This window comes from Acinonyx jubatus, chromosome D3, assembly GCF_027475565.1.
Source record: "Acinonyx jubatus isolate Ajub_Pintada_27869175 chromosome D3, VMU_Ajub_asm_v1.0, whole genome shotgun sequence".
Classification (NCBI taxonomy): domain Eukaryota; kingdom Metazoa; phylum Chordata; class Mammalia; order Carnivora; family Felidae; genus Acinonyx; species Acinonyx jubatus.
The window spans coordinates 55,960,645-55,974,837 of NC_069392.1; the positions used below are offsets into that span (position 1 = coordinate 55,960,645).

The 14,193-nt window shown below is 44.7% G+C and overlaps 1 protein-coding gene across 10 annotated transcripts in view; it reads left to right on the top strand.

The window, feature by feature from the left end:
• Nucleotides 1-14,193, top strand: part of FHOD3 (formin homology 2 domain containing 3) — a 468,859-nt gene that overhangs the window by 69,882 nt on the left and 384,784 nt on the right. For all 10 annotated transcript variants that reach the window (XM_027068795.2, XM_053206689.1, XM_027068790.2 and 7 more), the window contains exon 3: nt 1,396-1,460. In XM_027068795.2, coding sequence (XP_026924596.1) covers nt 1,396-1,460 — 65 coding nt within the window. The remainder of the gene's footprint in view (nt 1-1,395; nt 1,461-14,193) is intronic.

A 14,193-nucleotide genomic window follows, 5' to 3' on the forward strand; every position in this document is an offset into this window, starting at 1 on the left:
TAGTATGATCACAAGAACTGAGGGAGTGTCAACATCTAGATTGTCAAGAGGAAAAGGGTGTGTGTGTGTGTGTGTGTGTAGAAAGTCTTGAAGTCTGGGTTGATAGGAATCCAACCTTGTGAAGATGGGTCAAGTGTTGTGTATTTGTTACAAGCTCCTTGAGCCCAGTGCCTTGCACATGGCAAATGTGAAAGCATCAGATGAACACAAAGTAGAAAGGAGGGATCTGAAGGGACCATAAATGTAGGTCTTGTGCTTACGAGCAGCTGCTGGGGTGGAGGCTACTGCCTCCTCTTGCAGGACTATGCAAGGGGATTTCCTTTCTCCTTCGAAAGAAACCATTTTAAAAACCGTACTTCTTTGTCCTCTTACCTGGTCTCGAGAATAAAATATACTGTTTCAGTGATTGTGAATTTATAACCACGATATTAACCATGTGCCTTGGTCAGATTTGTTCCCTTCCTTCCAACACAGCCACAAGTGCAGGAAGCAGGAAAGCACTGTCAGGCTGTGTTGTAGGGGAAGCCCTGATGGGGATAAAGGAGCTGCCAGAGAGGGATGGCAGGGGGTTCAGCAGTTTCGAGAGCCAGCAGGTTATCTGCTACTGTGCTGGTTGGCTGGCTCCATTTCATCTTTGTCCACCGGCTCCCCACTTTGTCCAAATCTCAAAGCCTTTGCTACCCTTAGGTAGACAGGTCTGCTTTTTCTCCCATATATCTGCTTAACTGCTATGTGGTTTAGTCCTCAGCTCAGGGTGGGAGGACCCCCCACTCCCACCCCCAACCCCGGGAGCAGAGTTGGGGCACAGGGCCATCCTGGTTGCTTCCCTGAAGTGAGAAAGAGGAGGAGGTGAGACAAAGCATGGCGTAAATTGGCATTCCTGAGAATAAATAGCCTGTAAGCTACTGGGTAGACTCCCACCTTCCTGTGAGCGAAGAGTAAAAGCTGTAACAGTATTGCCCTGATGGACAGCAAGCCAGCTCTTCGTGGTGACTCCACTGTGTATGCCCTTCTTCTATATCCAAAAATGTAAACGTGGTCAGGGGAATGATTAAGCAGGTTTGTGTTGTCCTATTCCAGGGATTTCACTTGGGCACAGATCTTAAAATTGTCCCAGCATGGGTATGTGTAGACTCTGTGGACGGGATGAGTTGACCAGGTTTGGTAATAAAAGCTGTGTGCCCATCCAACAGAATCAAACTGGATTGTTTCATTTTCTGTAAAGCCCTGTGACATGTTATTTCTGGATAAATTCTTGTTCTGTACAGGTCCCTGCTGATCTAGAACCTCTTTGAGGTGGGTGTGCCAGAACCTTAAAGCTGATTGATAGCATGTATGTGTCTTTTTGGTGACTACTCTGATACCCATGTATATTTTGTCTCCTGTCTCCATTAGGCGGGGCAAAAAGCACAGCATCGTCCTGAGGACACAGCTGTCCGTGAGGGTCCATGCCTGCATTGGTGAGTGACAGGTGCAGAAGGAGAACTTGCCATCGGCCCTCGAGTGATTAAATGTGTGATAAGAAATGTCATCTAAATGTTAATCCCAATAAAATACTTGGGAGTATGCTATTCATTGGGGTTAGTCCTTACCACAGGTGATTAGTTTAGTGAAGTCATTTTTGGCAATAGTTTTTGAAGCACTGTTTCATTGCAACTTCCTTTGCTTTTTGGTTAGTCAGCAGAGCTTGAGGTAAGACAGATTGTTGATGAGATTCTTGATGGGGTTGTGTTAGTGTGAACCTCCAGCCAACTGAAGTGATATTCACATGCCTTCTGGTGGCTCCATGAAGCTCGCTGTGAAGAAGTGGGGGCTGAGCCTCCAGGCTGTGCTCAGGTGACAGGGAAATCTCAGGTCAGTGTAGGATGGGGCGTCTGTAGATTGAAAGCAATATCGTGTCAAGTGGATGTACTTGTGGTTCAGAATGGTTTGCCAGTGATCATACCAGAACCCTACTGGGGCCATTCCTGCAGCCATTTTCCTGTACCTGTTGTTTTCCCCATCTATACATGTGGGTTGAATGGCAACGAAAGCAGTTACTTATGTGACGTAGCCAATTTTTATGTAAAAGGTATCTAAAACCGGGGCCTGATTTCCTCCTGGCATCGGGTCAAGTTGAGGCAAGTATCTAGTAACATAAAGAGAAGAAAAAAAACTATAAATTATTTTATACGTAGAAATTTTCCATGTTTGAATAGTTTTGCTTTTATTCAGGTTGTGGTCTTAATTCAGGACACTAATTAAGAGAGCATAAGTCATCTTCTAGAGGCCCAGTCTATACCTCGGATGTGGTAACTGAGTGGAGTAGAAGGGATGGTTTCTGGTCCCTTCACTTCCTATTTCCTTGTTGGAGAACCAGGGATGGAGGGAGGGAGGGGATGAATGTACATGGCAACTGTGTAATTTAAAGTCATCTGGTATTAGGTGTGCAAGGAGGTTAGGGTCTCTGGTGACAACTTTTGTGGCCAGCGAGTAATTGTATAGCAGACTCCTACACCTCAGGGGTGGGAGGGTTCCTAATCATGTTGGAAACAGTGAGGTCTGTAGGAGCCTCAGTAGTGACTGTTGACGTGTCAGCTGCCTGTAGCACTGAGTGACCATGAACTCTGTACTATAAAAATAGGCAATATATATTTAATCATTAGCTTTATCACCTGCTTGACACTTTTTCCAGTTATATATGTAAATCTACCTGATGAAAAGGTCTGTGACCTAGGACTTGGCATGACCCCACCTTCCCCCAAATCCAGATCTAGAGCAAATTCCAATATATAAGGTGCTGAATACCATTGAAGTGAAATATTGAAGTATAGCTGATAACCAGTAGAGATAGGGGACAGGAATATGAATTGGTATTTCCCATGAGAGTAGGCAGGGCAAAGCAGATGAACACTAAAATAGGCTAGATCAGAATCCTAATGAACTAATTCCTGTTAGGTAAATGCACTTTTTTGGAATATAAATATTTCAAGTACAGTTTTTTAAACAGCTATGCCATTGACTTGCATTAACCTAGGTATTCTACAGTCTCGTGTAATACATGTGGCATGTAAAACACATAACTTATCCCCATAGCACACCGAGCACCAGCAGCTGGTCCAGGGCTCTCCCAAGACACACATGCCTTCCTGCTGGAGTGCTTGAACCAGGTGCTGACAGGATCGGTGTGTTTGTTCCCCAGCCTCCTTATGCCCATTGCGCTTGCTATTGGACTTAAGTAATGGGATGAAATAGTAGGTGAATATCTTATAAACGGATTAAACAGGAGTATAAAAATCACTGCTTTCAAAATACATGGAATAGTTTGGACAAGATTCAAACCTAGTTACTATCAAAGCATTCATCAACATAGGTGGGTTGGGACATCTTTTAAGAGTTGGGGAACATGGGAAAAAATCCAGAAGGGCTCTAGTCTTCACAAGTATCTCCGTTCTTGCTCGATTTCACAGAAACGGGGATTGGAAATCCCAGACCACATCATTGGAGGCGTTCATGACAGAAGGTCCACGGATAATTCTAGTTAGTAGACTCTTAGTCAAAGAAAGGTCATAGCTTGAAATGACCTTTTCACACCCATAGCTTGGGTGTGAAAGTGTACACCCTTACCGTGCCGTATCTCATAACAGGCAAACCGGGATGGTCAATTTTGATAGCTGCAGATTAAATAAAGTTTTAAGGTATTTGTTACCTTAAAAGGATTTTGTGCTTTAATTAGTTCTCACCACTCATTACCTCAGCCCCAATTGTGTCAGATGGGAGGGCTTGACTGTATAACTTAACATGGGTACCCAAGAGTCAAAGCTTTTCCTTTGTATTAAAAAAAAAAACCCTTTCTTGTTCCGTTACCTATTATTGGCAAGATCTGGAATAGATTTATTGTAACAGCACTAAATATTATCCTTTGGTTATGTATAGAAAATGGAATGTATGTGTGATGTGTATGAAATACCAACCCCCATTGTGACATATTCTTTTCCTTTCCAAATGGCAGTATTAGATGAGATTTCTTTGGGATGGATAAACCAAACCTGGAACAATCTTCAGTTGAAAGGAGAAAAAGAAAACATGACAAGTGGGGGGAAAACCTTTTTCATAACAGTTGGTTGAGTCCTTGTTTCTTTTCCAGATGGTTTCCATCCTTGCCATATAAGCCATGGTTAAGCTATTACAGACATCAGACAATGACTGTTCTTAGGCCTGGCACCATATGCCACTTCCCCAACGACCCCTTTCCTGCTACACGATTGGGCTGGAAGGATCCAGGATCGGTTTGGGCTCGGGTTTAAAATGCTATCAAGTACATTTCTCCAAAACGTTTTTTACACCCTACAATCCTCTTACTTCCTATTAAGTATAGGAATGTTTAGAATCCAGGACTGCATGTTGATGAATTGGAGGTGACCTGCCGTTGGAATTCTCCAGTGTTAACTTTGGAACTCTGTACCCAGTTGGGACAAGAGTGGCGTGGAGCCTTTGTGGTCAGCAACCGAGCCAATCTCCCAAAAAGTGAAGGCCACTGGATGCTGCTTTGAAGGTCATGGCTGGCAGCCAACAGAGGCCTTTTCTGATAGCACAGCAGTGCTGAAGCAGGAAGTTGGAATAGGATTTCGGTGTGGAGAGAGACCCTTAAGCTATTTGTACCTCTTTGCTCTTCTCCACCCTCATTCTTATTTCTTTGTACATTTTGGGTATGACCACTTGATGAGATGTTGCAGCAAACGATGCATGACTAGCTTCCGTCCCTTAAACCGATGGTCCTGTTGTAGGCATGAACTTAGATACGGATGGAGAAAAAAAAAACCTGATTGGCATTAAAGTCTGCATTTTTATGAGGTTAGCTAGAGAAAATAAATTAGTTGGTCCCTGCAAGTGATCTTATTTCCAGACACCAGAAAAATGTTCAGAGGCCCAGCTGGCTCTGATGACTCAATCTCCTCTTGAAGAGAAAAGGTGCAGAATAATTGTAAGGATAATAAATGGAATTGAGGATTTAAAAACAAAAAGGGTTTGAAATCCTTAGGATCCTAAAGGTGTTTTCTGAGGGTTTTCTACTGGCTTACTTCAAAAGCATTTTGTTGGGCTTAAAACTTCTGCTTCAGTTTTCTGGACCAGACCCTGTCTTCTCGTTAAGAGAATAAGTAAACCCTGTCAAGTGATGGTCTGCAACCTGTAAGGTGGACACTTGGAGATATCCAGCATTGAATTAAAAGAATACATTGGCTTAAGACGGCAAAGTGTAATTTCTGATTGTAGTTGTGAAGAACAACCTGGTACAAAGGATTTTTAGAGCCTTTAGAGGAGTTTCCCCAAAACCTAGGAGATGATGAGGTCTGCCCATGAAGACAGAGGCGAGGAAGGCAGAAACTGGTGAGGTAGCTGAAGTGGCTAATCTCTCCATGAGGTTAGTCTCCTTGCTCGTAAAAGGCCAAATCACTGAGAGAGGACATTGGTAGGGCGAGAAAAGCACATTTGGAGAAGGCTGCTTCATCCATGGATGAAAAAGTAGTCCATTTCCAGCAACATAGACAACAGAATGAGGCTTCCATATAGCATTTGCCAGGCCTTTTCCTCTCCGGAGTGGAGTCCTCCGGCTCTGTGCTTCATGCTGTGCTGTTCCAGCAATGGGGCTAATGACAAATGGAGGGAGTGGGCAGCGTTTCAAGAAGAATCTTTTAGTGCAGGAGTGACCGAGGGGATTCAGCTCAGGTGCTAGCTGTTTGAGAGGGGGCTGCTCCCTGGGGCATGGTGTTGAGAAGGTTCCTGTGGCTGTGTGCAGCCTTGATGGTTAAAGGTCTTGGATCAGGGCTGGCTTTGGTTGGTAGTGATGGAGGTGGTGTGAGAGTCTGTGTGGTGTGCCTGATGGCTCAGGGGCTCCCGGTGAGCTACAGGTTCTGCCTAGTGTCTGAATCTTCTCTGGCTACAGTATGGGTTCTGTGTTTAGAAGTTGGAGAGGGGAACTCTACCCATGATCCCTGACCACCCCCCCCCCCCCCTTTTTGTTCTCTAATCCTTTTCTCAGGCTCTGCCTTGTTTAGCCTGTGAATCAGTGTGGCTCCTATTCTCTCCCCACTTGCTGAGCTTTCTGACCGGGCAGAGTACCACTTGCCCACTTCTGAGTGGCTTGTAAAGTTTGAGCTGGGGTTTTATGTGGCCAAGCCCTCCTGGCCCTGCACGGAGGCCTCCCTACAGCTGCTTTTTTGATGTTGCACTTGCTCCTCAGGTGGGCTGTTAGAGGACACTGGGTTTGGACTGTTAATTGGATTCCAATGTGGTCCTCACTGCCTCTTGATTCTGGAATTCCCATGAAAGCTAGGTTTCCTTCTGCAAACCTCAAAATGCCTTTTGGACCCTCTTGGGCTTAACACCTGGTGGTATTTGTATATTAGCTAGTAAAGATGAGGTGCCCCTTAGCACGGTGGGTGCTGAGACACCTGAGGCTTGTGCAGTGAATGTGGAGCCCTTCTAGCTTGGGTGTGCTGCCCCTCTGTCCATGTAGGTGTTGCTGGCCCCATGTTATAGGTGGCAGGTCCCCAAGGCCTGCTGGGTGACTGGGAAAACTGTAAAGTAGGCTGTGCTCTGACCAGAAGCAGCCCCCCACCCCAGCCGTTCTTTCTCCTTTTGGCACCCCTGCCCTGATGTGTCTGACTTCAAGTCTTGGGCCTGGGATTCTTGCTGACTTAGTCCTTTGTCCTCCCAGGTGCCAGCTTCTTCTCTTACCTTTACTCTGTGGCCTTGGCAGAGGTTTCCTCCTGCCCTGTTTGTGGATGTCACAGTGGCTAGGCTCCTAGTTTCCTGGTCATAGTCTTCCCTTGTGGGGTTAGGGACAGTGGGTCACATTTCCTGTCCTTCGATGGAGGGATCTACTGGTTGTCCAGAAATCCTGGAGCCCATCTCCCATCCCAGCCGCCTTCTTTTTTTAAAGTTTATTTGGGGAGAGGCAGAGAAAGAGGGAGACAGGGAATTCCAAGAAGGCTCCATGCTGCTAGTTCAGAGTCCTACATGGGGCTTGAACTCAGGAAACCTTGAGATCATGACCTGAGCTGAAACCAGGAGTCAGATGCTTAACCAACTGAGCCACCCAGGTGCCCCTCCATCCCAGCCTTCTTTCTTGTGCCAAGGCTAGCCACTGCCTTGGCACAAATTGTGTTCAGATTTGAAATCCTGAGTCTCTCTTTGCTACAGGAGACTTTTAGTGCTTATAAATCTTTTTAAATCTCCCTTTTACACCCCATCAGGTCTGTGACCTGCTGTTACCTAGAGTTCTGTTATCTGGGTAAAAATGGGCCCTCTGGGCTAATCAGATAAATACCTCCCATCATCTGGTTCCTATTAATCTACTTCAGCCCCCAGGTGCAGACCCCACAGAATGCTCGTGTGTCTAGAAGGCCATTGGGTCTGGGCTGGGAGAAGTCAGCTTGTCAGACTCTTCACTCTGTGGGTGGCTACCGCTAAGGTGCCTTATGGCCAAACAGTGATTGACAGATGTGCCCATACCCCTCTCCCCCAAGGGAGAAAGGGTAGAGGTAGGATGTGGAATGTTCCATTAGGTGGTTAAACTGCCCCAGGGTCTGGTGTTTAAATACTCCTAGCCATTCAGTTCTGTCAAATCTATCCACATAAAGATGTGGACAGTACACAGAGAAGTCAGGAATGGTTTGTTGCCCCAAACTAAAAACATGTAGAGAATGAACTTAAAGAATAACTCTACTATCTACGGACATGCCGGTAAACATAAATACAGGGTGTGAATAAAAAAAAAGGAGACGCACCTATGAGAGAATTTGCCTGGGAACCTTCTAGATCCAGCTGGAAACTCAGGTCAGCTATGGGAATTAAGAGGAAGGAAATCTGAGCAAATGTGGATTGACCCACAAGAAAGAAAAGCACCTACACAAGGTCTCTTAAGGTCACATTTGTGTCCTTACTCTCCCCTTTTGACTTTCTTTAAATTATTCATGGCTTCTTTGTCACCTTTGATCTCTGAAGATCCCTAGTTTGTTGTATAAAATTTGAGCATTGCCTTAGAACCATTACCGATGTTTACTTTGCACTGTCCTAATAATGGCTTACATCCTTGACAAGGAACATGAAATTTTGGCAGAAATTGACTTGGGAGAATGGAGTCATAGTAGTGGGGAGACCTGTAACAGATGTTACAAGCCAGCATATGGTTCAAACTTGTCAGCTAGATTCCAAAGTTGCTGTCCAGCAGAACCTTTAGTTTTATCCAGAAAAACAACCCCTGAGAAGGAAACCACCATGCTTTTGAACAAGTTCTAGAGTGTTGCTACAGACGCTTTTTACCTCCGGCTCTGAGCTGCCTGGGGAATGTAATGCAGCCTCTGGTGGCGAGCTCTCTGCACCTGTGGCTCTCCCCGTGAGGAAACAGCTTCATTTTTGCTCATGGAACAGTAAAAGCATGTCAGGAAACAAAGTGATTTGTCTGGTTACTAGAGATTTTGATAGCAGGTCGGATGGCTTGCAGATACCTTGTTACGTGGAGGTTCTTCAAGGATTGGGTGGGCACCTATGTTTTTCGGGTCTTGTTGAGGGACTTGGAGAAAATGGATTCTTGGGTGGGGATTCTGGGCATGTTTTACTGATTGCTGTTGCGCTAGAAATACCAAATGGGAAGTATTTTAATTTGGGAATAAAAACACATGGAAAACATTAGTGTTGAGTCAAAACATGCAGCCGGTTCAAGATCTAATTCAAAGGAGATAAAGGTGTTTGGGAATTGGTTATAAGTGCTGAAGTCTCAGTTCACATGCCAGGGTAATAGTGACAGAACAGCAAAGGAGAAAATAAAAAAGGTGAGCGTAATTGCAATCGTGTTAGTATAATTGAAAAAAAGAAAACATTCTGTTCAATGTACTGTGAGGTGATGTGATTTATCTGCATCCTAGTAACGGCTGTGATGGTGTGGGCAGGAGGGGATCCATTTTACATGGATTCAGGGAAATCTTTGTGACGATGTACAGCATTAGGTGGTTGATATTTGAGTCATTTCTTAGCCTTTTAAGAAGATTCCACTTTAGATTCAATGGCCGACTTACTATCACCCTGGAAATTAGATAATGTATTTGCAAGTATTTCAAGTTGTAAAATGTCACAAAGGTAGTTGGAGAAGAAGTCTACAAAATTGTAGATTGTTAATCTTGGCCATTTTTTAAAAAAGTAACGTAAACCATGTTCACAGAGTGGCACCTTGGCAGTTGGGTCTTTACCCACCCTTGGTCCCACAGACCCTCACTAGTCCTCTGGAGCTGTGGGAGGGGCTAAGAGACTTGAGGCCTCCAGAAGATCTGGATGTGATATCAAGGTCCCATCCTGGGAGGTGGGGGAACTAAGGCCTGAATTTCTCTTAATTTCCTGACTAGTGCTCTTTGTACCTGCCTGTTCCTTTGCTTTTTAGGACATTTTTAAATGGTCTTCGGCTCTTTTCTGTACACATGGTTACAGAGCCTGGTGCAACCCTTCTGGTCTGAGAGGTCTGAAGTGCTGACAAAACCTCTAGATAGGGCTTCCAAAATACTTTCCCAAAGCAAAGTTTCACCAGGCTTCGAAGGACGGTTTTCTAGTGCAGTTCTGGTGTGATTCGTAGATGGTCCTAGGATCTGAGGCAAAAATGGATTTCATCCTTCAAGAGCTGATAATGTTTTGTTGTGCAGCTGAAACTCCCTTTTCCAAGCCGGGCTGCTAACTGCTGTAGAAGAAGCCAGAGTTTCTGCATCCCTTTTCAGACTTCCATCTTGATCAGCTGGACTTGGCTTCTCATTTTGGACTTCTTGTTGGGAAGACCTGGAAACTAAGGCTCCTAACTGACCAGAACTACATGCTGGCAGCTCTGGCTTTTGGAACTCCTGGAAAGGAACACAATGTTCTGGGCTGGAGGTTGGGAGTCTTCCTGCTCTTGGTGTGGAGGTCTGGTCCTTACCTGGGAAGATCTAGGGGGTAGGGTTTATGTTCCAGGTAGCAGTTAGCTCTTGAGCATTTGAAGGTGGGCTGTTGTGTGTCCACACCATAGGAGCAGACCCCATAGTATTTGTTGATTGAAGAAACCTACTGTGATAGTGATATAGGATAAATATTTGAACTTGATCCTGTTTGTGGCACAAAGCTCCTAAAACCTGTGAAATTTAAGCGAGGAGAGCAACAGAATATTCTTTTTGTTAATGAGGTGGCTTGATCTCCACCTAAGGATGGGGTGGGTTACCAACCATGTGATTGGACAGCTTAGAACTTTCAGTTCCATCCCTGACCTTTTAGCCATTGGTGAGTGATTCAATCACTCATGCCTATAATGAAGGCTCCGTAAAACCCCAAAAGGATGAGGTTCAGAGAACTTGCTGGTTGGCGGACACAGGGAAATTCAGGAAGAGTGGCACATCTGGAGAGATTATGGAGGGGCTGTACCCCTCTCTCATATCTTTCTCTATACGTCCCTGCCACGTGGCTGTTCTTGAGTTACATCCTTTTATAATAAACTGGTAGTCAAGTAAAATGTTTGAGTTCTGTGTATCGAATTCATCAAACTCAACGAGAACTTCATTCGAACCTCTGATCAAAAGCTGGTAGATCAGGGGCACAGATGACAACCTGAGTTGACTATTAGTGTTTGAAGTAGGGTGCACAGTCTTGTAAGACTGATCCTTTAACCTGTGGTACTTGAAGTTCTCCACAGGTAGATGGTGTCCAAGTTGAGTTGAATTGTAGGGCACTTAGCTGGTGTCTAACTGGTATGTGGTGTGGGGAAGCCTACACACGCCTATGTTGCGATCTGGTCCAGGAACCCGAAAGAGCTGCTAAAAGGGTCATGCTACTGACGTGTGTTTAATGCATTTATTTCAGAAATGAATTTGTTTGGTATTTTCTTAGGAAGAAAAGGCAGTAAGTAGACCGCGAAAGTAAATAGAAAGTAACAAATCTGGGGGAGTGGGCAGAGTGTCATTTTCAAGAGTTTGCAGGAGAGCCCCGGGCTCTGTGGGGTACGGCGTGGATCCAGAAGCACAGCGCTTGCGACCGCTCGTGGCCTGCAGGTGTGCCAACCAGAGCACTGTGAGTGGGGCCTGGGGCATCCACTGCCACCTCTCCCACCTTCAGCCTTGTTAGGTCTGTCTGCTTATTGATAACGGGAAGGACAAGGGAGCCCTGGTGCCCCCCTCCTGGCAGTGATGAAGCTAGTATGTATACAGTGCAAGCATGGTGCCCAAGGGGTACTACCTGGGGCAAATGGTGGTAAATATCATCATCGTTCTTAGCAGTTGTGTGTGTTGTTGCTTTACAAGTTGTTAGAGCGATGGGAATGCCCAGTGGTTCTCAAAGGAAGGTACTTGGGGAGTGTCTGGCATGTTTAGAGACAGAACTCACTTGGATGCCATGTATGTCTTGCCCCCAATTCTTGAAGGACCTTCCTTATCCAGAACTGGATCTCAGAATGGCATTAAATATTAAACTAGGGAAAGACATTGTCAAATTCTTAAATATAAAACCCAAATAATGCTCAACTAAGGTGTTTAATGTGTGATATAGCCCCTACCCTTTTCTGCTTCGCCGACAGGTTTGAAACTACAGGTCAATATGTTTCTGTTCACATGTTACTTGATGCTGTGGGATGGAGTTGGCCGTCCTGAGTCCACAATTCCTGTTGAACTAGTGGCCTTGCACTCTGTGGTTTTCTTCTCTTCAGCGATCCTGGTTTTGATACATTGTAGGGTGTTCCACTTTGGGCAAGCATCGAATGATCAGCATGTTTGCTGAAATACTCCAGTCTTCACTGAAACTAAATGGGTTTTGTGAAAGTGAAGGCAGCTTGATGGCACCCTTCTATGTGTCCCCAGATGGTGTTCTCCTGAAGGTACCGCCGAGAGGGAGGGTGAAGCTTCTGAGCATGTGCTCCGCCATTAAATAAGACAGTTGGGTGTGTGAAAAGGAGTGAAAACACCATAACATAACACCAAGTGCTAGTTATATTGTGTAACTTGAAAGTGGAAAATTATGTTCTAAGCCCTATAAAGGTAGTCAAAATATTCTGAGTTGATATTTACAGAATGATTGGATAAGCTGTTCAAACTGCACCAAAAAAATAGAAACTTATGTTTGTTTTGTCTACAACTCCACTAGTGATGGTAAACTCTTGACACATAAATAACCTGGAATAGTAATTGTGAGTGGACTGTATCTGGAAGATTTTTTAATGACTTGCCTGGCACAGGGTACTTTAAAATGATGGTACTTTAAAGTGATGCACTAAAATGCATGCACTAGCTTTTCTTCTACCTCCTGTTCTGCAGTTTGGGTCTTGGGGCTGGTGAGGTTGGGGATGGGTAGACTAGGTGCTTCTTGCCATCACTGGGCAGTGGCTCCTGGGCTTCAGAAGCCACAAGGAAGCATGTAGAGAGCCTGGAGCACTTCACACCTCATCAGAAAGCCATAAAAACAATTACCAGCCCATTAGGGACTTGACAAGGAGCTCCACAAAGCTGTCCTGGCTGGGAATTGCCAAGGCCAGAGTGAGTCACTGATGAGATTCATGCTGTGGACTTTTTTTTTTTTTTTTTTTTGGTGGAAGATAGTAGATTCTAGAAGTGAGACATGTCTGTTGAGATGGCCTGGAAGAGCTCAGGCCAGGCTTCTCAAGGGTGGAACTGGTGGTATATGCTTTTGCTGCAGGTATTGGGATGGTGATCCTCCCATCTCCCAACTCCCAAGGCAGTTTGGTGTTGGGGTTCAAGTTGTAGCCCTGCCTTTCCTCAGCTGTCATCCAGAGTTTGCAGTTCAGGCCTTTCTGGGATCTGACTCCAGGCTTGGCCTTCATCAGGACTCTTAAGTGGTCCCAGGCTGTGGCATCTGGCTTGGGGGGGTGGGGGATATGGAGTACCGCTCAAGGGGCGGGGGATGGGGGCGCTGCTGACTTGGGCCTCATGGGAAGGACTTGTGATGTCACCTCCAGATGAGGTTGTACCTAGAATCCAAGATTAAATATTTATTTATTATTTTAAATTTTATTTATTTTTTAAATTTGTGTCCAAATTAGCATATAGTAAAACAATGATTTCAGACTCCTTAATGCCCCTTACCCATTTAGCCCATCCACCCTCCCACACCCCCTCCTGTAACCCTCTGTTCTCCATATTTATGAGTCTCTTCTGTTTTGTCCCCCTCCCTGTCTCCCTGTTTTTATATTATTTTTGTTTCCCTTTCCTTATGTTCTTCTGTTTTGCCTCTTGAAGTCCTCATGAATGAGGTCGTATGATGTTTGTCTTTCTCTGACTAATTTCACTTAGCATAATACCCTCCAGTTCTATCCACATAGTTGCAAATGTCAAGATTTCATTCTTTTGGATTGCCAAGTAATACTCCATTGTGTATATATACCACATCTTCTTTATCCATTCATCCATGGATGGACATTTGGGCTCTTTCCATACCGTGGCTATTGTTGATAGTGCTGCTATAAACATTGGGGTGCATGTGTCCCTTTGAAACAGCAGTCCTGTATCCCTTGGATAAATGCCTAGTGGTGCAATTGCTGGGTCGTAGGGTAGTTCTATTTTTAGTTTTTTGAGGAACCTCCATACTGTTTTCCAGAGTGGCTGCACCAGCTTGCATTGCCACCAACAATGCAAAACAGATCCTCTTTCTCTGCATCCTCACCAACATCTGTTGTTGCCTGAGTTGTTAATGTTAGCCATTCTGACAGGTGTGAGGTGGTATATCAGTGTGGTTTTGATTTGTATTTCCCTGATGATGAGTGATGTTGAGCATTTTTTCATGTGCCGGTTGGCGATCTGGATGTCTTCTTTGGAGAGGTGTCTATTCATGTCTTTTGCCCATTTCTTCACTGGATTATTTGTTTTTTGGGTGTTGAGTTTGGTAAGTTCTTTATAGATTTTGGATACTAACCCTTTATCTGATATGTCGTTTGCAAATATCTTCTCCCATTCTCTTGGTTGCCTTTTAGTTTTGCTGATTGTTTCCTTTGCTCTGCAGAAGCTTTTTATTTTGATGAGGTCCCAATAGTTCATTTTTGCTTGTTTCCCTTGTCTCTGGAGACGTGTTGAGTGAGCAGTTGCTGCAGCCAAGATCAAAGAGGTTTCTGCCTGCTTTCTCCTCGAGGATTTTGATGGCTTCCTGTCTTACATTGAGGTCTTTCATCCATTTTGAGTTTTTGTGTATGGTATAAGAAAGTGG